Consider the following 12629-nt stretch of genomic DNA (forward strand, 5'->3'; position numbering starts at 1 on the left):
TGGAACACCCTCCCCTCAGATGTCAAGGAGATAAAGAATTTAGCAACTTGTAGAAGACATCAGAAGGCAGTCCTGTATTGGGAGGTTTTTAATGATTGATGTTTTTATTATGTTTTTAGATATGCTGCAAGCCACCCAGAGTGGCTGGGGAATCCCAGCAAGATGGGATAAATAAATAAAATAAAACAACTATTATTATTATTAGGCTTACCGTATATCTGCTGAGGCCAGTGCTCCTCACAGGCAACCACAGATATGTGAGGAGACAGGCCTGCTGGGGAAAGTTTTTTGACAGGCTCTCATCATATTTGGCAACTGTGAAGCACTAGCATTAAAAACACTTGAAACAGGCTGAGTACATATCCTCGCTAGTAAATGGGTGTCTGTATGATATTCAATTTGGATGGGTATTCAATTATTGCAGTTACAGCCTTTTTTGCCAGTAAATGTTATGTATCTTCCCTTCAGGCTATGCTTATGTTATAAAGCCTAGCTGCAGAGCAAGGCCCTTTTGTTTTAAGATGTTTGATATCTGTGAATCCCCTTTTGGTTAAAACCATGCCCGTCAGTAGTTTTCTTATATTGTTTTAATGATTTTGTCTTCAGAGGCACAGAAGCCAACGAGCTGCACACAGTGCCTTTCTGGAACGTGTAGAAGAAACACTAAGCCAGCTGTGGTTGAAAGAGGTAAGTTGCCTTCAGGAAATCTAGCAACCCAGTTTTAAACCAGTTTATTCCCCTCTAAGGAACTCTTATGGTATAAAGTACAGAGAATATTTAGACAACTCCCACCAGTTCCATTCAAGACACAGAGAGCCACAGGTTCCCCACATCAGGGGAAGAACTGAAGGAAAGTTGGGATAGAAGTCGTTGTGGTGGCTAGTTGTCCTTGGGGCTGTTCAGGCGGAAGGCCGGTAGATCAGCAGTAGGTAGAGTCAGAGACAGGCAGTGCCACCTCCTGATTGGTTCTAAGTAAGAAGACAGTGGATGGGGGCTGACGGAGGACAGACTGACCCTAATTGACTCACCCAACTTGCCCTAATGGACCAGCCTCCACTGAGAAGAACTGAGGAACGTGCTCCAGGAACACACCTGCAGCCTTCTTAAAGGTAAAGGGACCCCTGACCATTAGGTCCAGTCGTGGCCGACTCTGGAGTTGCGGCGCTCATCTCACTTTATTGGCTGAGGGAGCCGGCATACAGCTTCTGGGTCATGTGGCCAGCATGACTAAGCCACTTCTGGCGAACCAGAGCAGCGCACGGAAACGCCATTTACCTTCCCGATGGAGTGGTACCTATTTATCTACTTGCACTTTGACGTGCTTTCGAACTGCTAGGTTGGCAGGAGCAGGGGCCGAACAACGGGAGCTCACCCCGTCTCGGGGATTCGAACCGCCGACCTTCTGATTGGCAAGTCCTAGGCTCTGTGGTTTAACCCACAGCACCACCCGCGTCCCCCTGCAGCCTTCATGGGTCACGTAGATAAGGACATATGGAGACCCCTCTGCATCGTGCCAGAGGCCCATCTAGTCCAGCTTCCTGTTCTCACAGTGGCCTTATAGGAAGCTGGCAAGCCAGAACTGAGCACATGAGAACTTCCTCTACCTGTGGTTTCCATTCAGAAGAACTACTGTCTCCCGCTGTGGAGGAAGAGGAACAAGCATTGTGGCTGGTTGGTAGCCATTTCCTCCATGAATGTGTCTGTTCCTTTTTTAAATCCTTCCAAGTTGGTGGCCACCAGTGCCTCTTGTGGCAGTGAGTTCCACAGCTGAACTGCGCTCTGTGTGAAGCAAAGTAGCCTTTTATATGTCCTCCATCTGCCCAAATTTTGGCTTCATCGAATGCCCGTGAATTATAGCGTTGTGTGTGTGAGAGAGAACGAAATTAGGCAGGCTTTCTAGATATGGATGTTTACCTTTTGTGACATTTCCTCCCTGCTCTCCAGGCAGCCCAGAAGCAGGCCCAGGACAGAAGAAAAGCTGCATCTAGTCTGAGGCAGAAAACGCCAAGCATAGCTGTTTCCATTGAGAGCGATATTGAGATGCAGCAACAGGCCAGCAGGCAGCAGGAAAAAAGCCTGCAAAAAGGACGGCTCTCTCAGCCACCACCTATGGCAACACTGGGGTTGCAGCTGTCAATGGATATAAAACCAGAACCTTTGGGCTTCTTGCTGCCAAACGGCGTTGCCCAGAGTGTCGAGGAACTGAGGTGCAAATAATGAGGGGGAGACCACAGAACACTCTGCAAACACCTGGATTGTATTGTACTCATTGCTGCTATTCTAGTGCCAGTAGGGTTCTGTATTGCAGGGGGATAAATCTCATCCTCTCTTTAGCACAGTGAATGCAGTAATTGTAAAAAATAATAATAATAAACAAACATACATACAAGTGCAGCAAGGGGTGGTTTTCTCTATATAATACACTCCCACATCTAATGGCACTCAGGAGTGTTTTGCTAAAAATGATATACAACGGTACCTCGGGTTACAGATGCTTCAGGTTACAGACTCCACTAACCCAGAAATAGTACCTCGGGTTAAGAACTTTGCTTCAGGATGAGAACAGAAATTGCGTGGTGGCGGTGCGGTGGCAGTGGGAGGCCCCATTAGCTAAAGTGGTACCTCAGGTTAAGAACAGTTTCAGGTTAAGAATAGACCTCTGGAACGAATTAAGTTCTTAACCCGAGGTACCACTGTAATCAAAACCATCAATCTGTATTCAAATAGGGGGAAATTAGCAAAAATATATATGTTAATACCATGAGAATGAAGTAGAACTTCCTTTGGAGAAGACAAACGGGCCTGCTGCAGAATCTGCACCATGATGGTGTGAAAGATCTGGGATAGCTCAGATTCCTGCATTGCAGGGGGTTAAGTTAGATGACCCTCGTGGTCCCTTCCAACTCCATGATTCAACGAAGTGTGTCTCACATGAGCATGGCCACAGCTGTCACTCCAACACACCACACAGAAATGCAGGCACATATGCACTCAGTCCATGCATGAGCACACACGCAGGTGTGTAAAAGAAGTTCAGGTCACATAAAGGCAAATAGGATGCATGCATCTAAAAACAAAGGGGAAATGATCCTGCCACAAATGAGTGTTATCTGCCCCGTGCGTATGGAAGCACACTGTAGACACAGCATTTGCCAGGCTGCTGAAAAAAATTCTCACAGCTCCATGAATGAGTATAAAGTTGGTTTCCCTGGAAAAGCACATCACGTGCGCCTAAAGCTCTCACCCAAACGAAAGGCTGTGTCAGCGGTTGCCGTTTGTCTCTAAGCCTCGAGTCCATTCAGTGCTTACTGCAGGGGAACAACAAAGATGTTCACAGTGTACGGTGCCGGATTTACATATAAGCTAAACAAGCTATAGCTTAGGGCCCCACTCTTGGGGGCCCAAAAAAAGTTTAAAGGGGGAAAAAACCCTGGATGCACATTTTCAAAATATAAGCTAAAAAAACAAATAAAATGAAACCTACCTACAGCAACAGTGTTTTGTGTTGTGTGGGCTCCTATGATGTAAGTAATGGGCCCCTCCTGCTAGCCTGCTCCCTAAAATATCACTAATTTGCTCATTTCTATATATAGGGTGCCTACATTCTGCATGGACTGGTTGCATCAGTGACTACAGTATCATATGAGCACTGATCCAGAGCATATTTTCTACAGCATTTATATTTGCTTACATGTAAGATTGGCTTGTTAAGAAATTGAACTCCATCCTTCTCATATTACTTACAAGTCTGGCTGATGAAGAATTGATGAAGCATTGAACGAAACAGATTGGTTATCTGGAAACTCTGTTCTGGCGATATTTGATGACAGATTATGTATATATCAAACTTTTGAATTATTCTACTGCGACTGGTGAAGAAGATTTAGAGACTTTGGTTGTAATTTCTGATCATTTGTATTAGTCTATAATAGTGTTTAGTGCCATTGTTATTGGCCATCGTGTTGTATTATATTTTTCAGCTTGTCTATATTGCAACATGGGTCTGTTTACAGAAGGACTGGTTGCATGGCAACATGTGCAAATGGCTTTAGATATCTATTAGCTCCATATATTTCCATATAGAATATATTCAACACAAAAAACAGCGACAATTTGTTGTTGACAAAGGACAGCGGGACATATAAAGGGCCCCATTACCTTCAGTAGCTTAGGGCCTCATCAAACCTAGCTCCGGCCCTGACTGTGTAGATTTTCTTTATTGAACTATAGAAAGCATTCAAAGTTCTTCAGTGAAGAACTTTCAATGAAGATCACTTCATTCTTTTATTGAGCTGGTCTCAAGATATGGTGTTGAGGACTCCCAGACTGCTGGTTTTGGGGGACGTCAACATCCATGACAAGGCAACTGGCTCTGGGGTTGCTTCATGGCTGCCATGATGACCATGGGGCTGCCCCACATTTCACCATTTGGCAGGCTACATTCTGGACCTACAACTGGGCACATGCTCAGAGTATTTCTTCTTTAAAAAAAGAGCTCATGGTTGTTTTTGCTGTAACACTCTTAAGGAGTGTGGAAGCAATCGTAAAGCATGAAACAGTGTGTGCTTCACTCCCCCTCACTCACTCCCCCCACCCCAGCAAGACCATTAAGTCCAGGGTCTAAAATGATGTAGCTGCCCCAATGGAGATGACTGGTCAGCTTGCTACATCGACACATCACAAGTTGTCATGATCATCTTGTGCAATGGTCTTTGTGCCCCATTCAAAGTACTTTGTGTTGGCATTCATGACCCATGAGATGAGGCCTTAAATTCTTTCATGTATTTTTAACAATACGAACGAGGTTTTTAAAGACAAGTCAAATACATGTAGCTTTTTGGATCGATAATCCACATTTTTGACAGGGATCCTTGTTTTCTCTATTAGGCTTGTTACATAACTCTGAAAACGACGGCAGTTTTTTCTCTCTCTTTCTAACGTCAAGGCAGCTTCCTCTTGTTCCCTGGAGTCAAAATAGCCATCAGAAACAGAATAGGAATTTCCTTGTGTTTTGGAGATGTGCTTATTAATATCTGGAAACAGGAACCATCTAAAGCTTTGATGCAGAAGGGATCTTCCTTAGCACTGGAAAGCTTTTAGGCAATGTTGCTTTGGCCACTCTTTAGCATACAATGCTTGCTTCTCTCAGGACCTTAAACATGTTGAGGGGTAAGAAGTAAACACTCTTTTCCTTTCTATTCCTAGAAGACAGAGCCAGATCTTCTGTAAATGCCACTCGAGACATTTTGGAAATTGACCTGTCCCTCTCGCCTCTGATCCAATTTGCTTGACTGTCCTTGTGAGGCCTTGATCCCTTTGAAATCAGTTGAAAGACCAAGCGCTGAGTTTAATGGAATTTGAATCTGTCCTTTCCTTTGCAAGACAGAGCTGTAGAACAGTTCATTTCCTGTCTTGTTCAAATGGAAACACAATACTTGAAAGTTTGTAGAGGGCTTTTATAGCAAGAGAGGCTCCTAGGGCTCTGAAGCAGATTGGCATGGTTGTGCATGTCTTGTCTAAGCTAGCTGTTGACATCCATTTTGCAAAATACTTTGGGAAAAGCCGTTGCAAAACAAGAACTGGAAATAAATTAGGCGGACTTTGTACAGTTGCAGTTTATCCGCACCAGCCATTCTGATTTCTGCTCGGTAGAATATGAAACACAATTTTAATTCTGGCCACTTAGCTCGTAAAGATTGTTACATCATAACACGATCATGATATTTAATCACAGAACAATGCAAGTGCTCTAAATAGCTTGAGGGTTGCCTCAGCTGCTGCTTAATGTTCTGCTAACATTGGATTCTTGGATTTTGAGACAGTCAAGGGGAGCTGTACTGAAGAAAACTCAGCTTGCTATTTGTTTATACAGACTAGATGCTTCTCACTCCTGTGGTTTTCTTCAGGCAGTGATGGCAAGTTAAAGGGAAGTGTCTATTTAAAGAATAATAGAATCATAGTTGGTAAAGATCACGCCTTTCGCACATTTGTTCAGTGAGAGACAAACTGTGTGGTGTAAACAAAATGTTGGAAAGTAAAGGTGAAAATGTTCTGTGGTGTACTGTGTCGAGCGGGAACAAACTATGAGGGGGTTATTTGTTTATTAAATTTATATCCCATCCCTTCTCCAAAGGAACTCAAAGAGCAGGGAAAGGACATATCACCCAGCAAAGCAGAGCTTTCCAGGTGCTATTCAACTTCATGTTAGTAGTACATGTGAAAAGGATCCAGGGATCTTATCATAAGTCAACAAGCTTAACATGAGTCTACAGTGTGATGCAGCAGCAAAAAAGGCTAATGCTGTTTTTTTAAAGGCTAATCCCACTCTGTTCTGCTTTGGTCAGGCCATACCAGGAGTACTGTGTCCAGTTCTGGGCCCCACAGTTTAAGAAAGATATTGTGCAGAGGAAGGCAGAGGAACCAAGATGATCAAGGGTCTGGAAACCAAGCCTTATGAAAAACCGTTGAGGGAGTTGGGTATGTTTAGCCTGAAAAGAAGAGACTGAGATATGATAGCCATCTTCAAATAGCTAAAGGGCTGTCACAGGGAAGGCTAGGACCCAAATAAATGGCTTCAAGTTACAGAAAAGAGATTCTGATTAAACATCAGGAATAACTTTCTGACAGGAAGAGCTGTTCAACTGTGGAACAGACTCCCTCAGGAGGTGGTGGACTTGAAAGTTTTTAATAATAATAATAATAATAATAATAATAATAATAATAATAATATTTTTTTTATATACCCTGCCCTTCCCAGTTCAGAAAACCAGGCTCAGGGTGGCTAACAACAAATTTAAAACACTTAATTGATGCAACAAAAAACAGCATAAAATGCAGTATAAAACGTGAATAACAAATTCAGAATTCAAAAATCAATTTAGGGGGAAAATCCATCCAATAAACATTAGATGATCATCAGGGCTAGCTGGCTAAATTAGTCCTATTTGGACCAGCGAGGAGACCAGGGGAGAATTAGCTGTGGGATCCCAGAGTGGATAATCTTCATAAAAAGGGGAGAGGGAGGGAAGGAAGGGGAATAAAAGATCAGGCTAAGTTCAAATTAAAAACCAGACAGAATAGCTCTGTTTAAACAGATGGGATGACCATCTGTCATGGATGCTTTGGCTGAGATTCCTGCATTGCAGAGGGTTGGACTTGATGATCCTTGGTGTCCTTTCCAACTCTACAATTCTATGAATGTATGATTCTATGATGCCATTCACTTCAGCAGCAATTGTTTATGAAAAGACCCTGTGGATTGTATCTCATGGAGTCTGACTGCTCTGGATTTTTGTATGGTGAAGTTGTTGGAATCGAAGTGACATCACTATACATTATGTCACTATACACTATACATTCTGCGAAAATACAAAACTGACCCCTGTTACCTCAGCACTGTGGATCATTTAGGACAGGATTAGGCAATGTGGCACCCTTCAGATGTTGTGGACTATGACTCCTAATCAAACCTGACTACTGACCATGCTGGCTGAAGTCCAAAACGTCAAGGAGGCACCATATTGGCTACCCCACACTTAGGGTCACTCAGAATAATAGTATCATAGAGTTGGAAGGGACTAAAGGATCATCTAGTCCAGGGGTCAGCAAACTTTTTCAGCAGGGGACCGGTCCACTGTCCCTCAGACCTTGTGGGGAGCCAGACTATATTTTGAAGGAAAACAATGGACGAATTCCTATGCCCCACAAATAACCCAGAGATGCATTTTAAATAAAAGGATACATTTTTACTCATGTAAAAACATGCTGATTCCTGGACTGTCCGTAGGCCGGACTTAGAAGGTGATTGGGCTGGATCCGGCCCCTGGGCCTTAGTTTGCCTACCCATGATCTAGTCCAACCCCCTGCAATGCATATCCCACACACTTCACTCATTACAAAACCCCTCCACAGGAGGCATTTCTGTGGACATGTGAAAATCGCAAGGACAAGTTGGGAAAGTAGAATAAACACATGTCTATGCAACTTTAGTGTTTCCTGTGTGAAGACATGGACTGCTTTGGACCTAAACTCCTGCTCAGATCTGTTAAGAAACTTTCCTCTGGCCCCTCCAGTTCTTCACTGCTGCCTTTGAACTTATCTCTGCCTCCTGCCTGTTTGGAACCACACAGCTGGATAGCTCTGTCAGTTAGAGCGTGGTGCTGATAATGCCAAGGTTGCAGGTTCAATCCCTGTGTGGGACAGCTGCATATTCCTGCATTGTAGCAGGTTGGACTACTAGATGATCCACAGAATCCCTTCCAACTCTATGATTCTGTTATTTGCTTTTGTCCCGCTAGGATTGACAGCCAGCTCCCTCTGGCTCTAGGGACCCAACGTCTTTGGAGCCTGACTTGACAAGGCCTCACAGCCTACAAACTTGTTGTTCAGTGTGTGTGTGTGTGTGTGTGTTGTTTTTAAACACGCTTCCTCTTTTGATAACACAAAAAGGGCCACCTATACAGTTCCAAGCAACCTCAGGAAATATCAGCCCTGGAGTGCGTGGGGAACCCTTTGACCAACTATCAGAAAGCTTTTTCCTTTTGCACCACTGACCAAAAGATTGCAGTCCCATCTGTGGCCCATTTGACAGCCTGTTATTAGGGCCTCATGACTTACAAGCCAACACACCTGCTGACCAGTAAATCCCTCTCCCCATTTCCCCCATTAAAAGCAGGAAGAATACGTAAATGCTTCCTTGTGCAATTCTCTGGAGTGAGTAGCTCTTAAAAGCATTTGTAAACCTAAAGCCCTATAACCTGCTCTGAATGACCTTAATGTTCCGCTGTGTATGCAAACAGTGGCCATTAATGAGTACAGTCTAAAGTAACTCAGGAATAGTGACTCAATCTGAAGCATATAATGGTGTTTTTGAAGAGTATAGTGAGCACTAGCTGGCTTGAGTTTAGATTATAAAGCAGTGAGAAAAAGCAGGTAAAAGAAATTACAGGTAAAGACAATTCCAGGTTTAAATGCAAGCTAGACTCTCGGTGAGAACGTGTGTTAAGCCCAGCATTTAGCAGTGACTTTTACTTTGGGGATCCCTCAAAATCAGAGTGAGAAATATATCATTAAAAAAAACTTTGAGCTCCTCCAAAGCTTATATGGAGGTAAGATTTATTGAGCATGCATTCTGATCTGCTTTCCCTTCTGTGACTTCTCACTAGTCATTCATTCATCCCGTGTTTCACTTTCCTAACTGTAAAAAGTTCAGGTTTCTTTAAGAAGCACATTTGTTGCACCAGGGCAAAAGAGCACTCTAATCCACTTCAATCGTGCTATCCTAATTTCCAGGATGCACTTGAATCTGACCTGCAAAATACTGACAGCTTGAAGGCAGTCATAATACGTTGTCAATGATGGAGATACAATAGGAACAGAAGGCCAACTGATAGGACCATCCTATTATTGTCAGCATGTGGCATGACAAGACCTGCGCTGAGTTTGCCACATAGCAAAAGTAGTCATCAGATTGATTGTTAGGCAATGAGTTTGCAATGCAATGTTTCCCAAGTAATTTCCAGTCTACTCTGAGCATATCTTTAGTCATTTAAAAAACAACAACCCACAATCTACTCTTGACAACTTCCGTATTTGCCTACATATGCAAGTAAAGGTAAAGGGTAAAGGGACCCCCTGACCATTAGGTCCAGTCGTGACCGACTCTGGGGTTGCGGTGCTCATCTCGCTTTATTGGCCAAGGGAGCTGGTGTACAGCTTCTGGGTCATGTGGCCAGCATGACTAAGCTGCTTCTGGCGAACCAGAGCAGCACACAAAAACACCATTTACCTTCCTGCCGGAGTGGTACCTATTTATCTACTTGCACTTTGACGTGCTTTCGAACTGCTAGGTTGGCAGGAGCAGGGACCGAGCAATGGGAGCTCACCCCGTCGCAGGGATTTGAACCACCGACCTTCTGATCAGCAAGTCCTAGACTCTGTGGTTTTACCCACAGCGCCACCCGCATCCCTAACAAGTAGTGGGCTTTAATTGTCTGTCTAAAGTATCTCAGGAATGCCTGAAATACAGTGTTTCTAAAAAGTAAAGTGAGCTAAGGCAACCAGGAAGTTGCTCTACAAGCTGAGAGAGTGGTGAATCAATTAAACAACCATTTCACTAAACACCAAACATAGCCTAGACCCACTCAGCCTTGATATTTGCCACGGTTGCACCAATTGGTGTGAGACTGAAGCATTTTTTAGAGTGCAGCAGTGCTGATACACATACTGTTTTGAGGGTACCCAGGCACTTTGGTGGGACACGTAAGAGGAACCAGCCTTCCCCTTTTCTGTCACATTCTTCTAATAACTTGTTAAGAGGATGTTGTGGGGAAGTGGGGTTGTTGTTTTTTTGCAAATGTAGCAATCAGCAATTGAGAGATCTTCAAAGCAGAGCTTCCTTTTTCTCAGAACTTAATAGCATCTATTGAGTGCTGGCACGTGGCCCCGCTTTCAGGTGAGAAACTTCAGCTTGGTAAAGAAACGAAAACCTTTGAAAGTTCTGCTGCACACAAAATCCAGGGCTTTTTTTCAGCAGAAACTCAACACCTCTCAGGTGAGCACCATTGCCATTATAAGGGAACAAGGGAGGTGTTCATGGTTAGTTCTGGCATCCTTCAGTGGGTCCATTGGAAAACAGAGGTAGGTGGTCCTGGCAGTGAAAGGTGTATCCACACCTGCCTGATAATATGTTATGGTTACCAGACATTCCCATTTCCCAGGGACAGTCCCCAGATTTACAAATCTATCCCCTGACAAAATCCATCCCCGTAATGTCACCGGATTTCATTTAATGCAGGTATGTCCAAAGTCCGGCCCGGGGGCCACTTGTGGGGATTGTAACAAAAACACTGGGGCATAATTTGAATAAAAGAGCGCCTGGTATCTGGTGGGCAGACCAAAGCACTCGTCAGGAGAGCTATGAGATTCAGGTGAGGGTCAGATGCCTTGTCAATTCCAGCAGGTATATAACAGGAAAACACAGCCTGCCCAGGCGTGCTGCCTGCCCAAGACATATTGAAACTGGCACCATTGATGCAAAAATGAAAGTATGCTAGTCAGCAGTTAAAGACACCCACTTTCTCCAGCATGAAACCAACTTAGTCAGCATATGCAGCAGATGGTTGCTAAGGTCTGGCAGTGGGGGCAGGGGTCATATGGCATGCCAGTTTCACAATATTAGTAGCTAACAGAACTGGTGCAAACCAAACTGCTTATTCAACAACTTAGCATATGCGGGGGGAGAACTAAACACTTATAAACAAGTATTATAAATGCTGGATTACCACAGGTAGGATGTTAGCAGTTTAGAAGACACAAAGCAGTCTAAAAGACTCTATGTGGCGTATAGTCTAAAGAATATTACATTAAAACAAAATATTAAAACACAACCTAAAACTAGCAACCACACCCACCCTTGCAGATGGCAGGATTAAGAATCAATCATGAATGAAAGAAGCTTGTTGAAGATAAGCCTGAACGATTCCAGATCAAGAAAAACTACATTTTTGCGTTCCAGATGGATTAGCGGGTATGCAGCCTAAGTTGCTGAGTAAGCATTTTGTTCTGCATTGATATTGTTCGCTAGCAAATATTGTTAACAAGCATCTTACTTCCTTCTCTTATATCCAAATACGTAGCTTTCCGTGACCTTTGTTCCTGCAGCTCCGCCACCCTCAGCCAGCTGAAGGTCTACTTTTCTCTGTCTGTGTTTCCTACCCCTTATGCTTCAAACTGCCTCACCTTGTGCGATGCCGTCTCCCGCTGTTCTTTCAGATCCCGGCTCAAAACCCACCTGTTCCATTAAGTGTTTTGTTTCAAACCAATATTGTTAGCTGCCAATATTGTCAGTCAAACTCTTCTTTGACCCCTGAACTTAGCAAGCAAAGCATCTCATCTGATTTCCTAGCAAGCTGCATATGCTGCCTTAGATTTCGCCCCCTTCTTTTAATACTGGAGAAAAAGTGGAAGGTTCTTTAATTTAATTGCTGAGTTCAGCACTTACATTTTTGTGTCCAGTGTGCCAGTTTCATTATTGGACAGGGGTAAAAGGCACAATTTTGCTGTGATGTGTTAGATACCTAGGGTGGCTCTAGTTCCCCTTACTAGTGAATCCCAGAGGGCTGATCTTGCGAGTCTGTTGCAATAAACACACACAGGGTCCCTTGGAATTTCAAGAAGTTGGCTGTATGCCACCTGAGTTTAGGCCACCCCCATCCTATTAATCTTTAGAGTGCCACAGGGCTCAGGGTGTGTGTGTGTGTATTTTCTTCTATCAGTCTCCTGTCCTTTGCTTTGGGCCAATATTTAACAGGTGCAAAAGTAGGGGGGGGGAAGGATTCATTGCACTCAGAACTCTCTATGTTTTAATTAAGCACGCTGCTGAGATTGATCACACTGGGGTTGTTGGGTTTTTTTTTATTCTAACTTGTACATCACCTTGACATGAGAGTGTGGAAGGCGATAAACTTAATTAATTTATATTAATAACCATCCTCCTCAACACCTCTCTTATCTGATCCACTCTTGCATGATGAAGCCAAAGCTGCAATCCATTCTCAAACTGATATACTATATAGTGTTGCATAATCCACTTTAGACATATCATTCAATCAAAAGGCAGATAACAAACA

At 43.6% G+C, this 12629-nt stretch overlaps 1 protein-coding gene across 12 annotated transcripts in view; it reads left to right on the forward strand.

Moving 5' to 3' along the window:
- LOC128423836 (uncharacterized) overlaps positions 1-2389 on the forward strand; it is a 44453-nt gene extending 42064 nt beyond the window's left edge. For all 12 annotated transcript variants that reach the window (XM_053409344.1, XM_053409351.1, XM_053409345.1 and 9 more), the window contains 2 exons: positions 607-687; positions 1945-2389. In XM_053409344.1, coding sequence (XP_053265319.1) covers positions 607-687; positions 1945-2217 — 354 coding nt within the window. In that variant the 3' untranslated portion in view covers positions 2218-2389. The remainder of the gene's footprint in view (positions 1-606; positions 688-1944) is intronic.
- Positions 2390-12629: the final 10240 nt, after the last annotated feature.

Source organism: Podarcis raffonei, chromosome 12 (genome assembly GCF_027172205.1).
Source record: "Podarcis raffonei isolate rPodRaf1 chromosome 12, rPodRaf1.pri, whole genome shotgun sequence".
Lineage (NCBI taxonomy): Eukaryota > Metazoa > Chordata > Lepidosauria > Squamata > Lacertidae > Podarcis > Podarcis raffonei.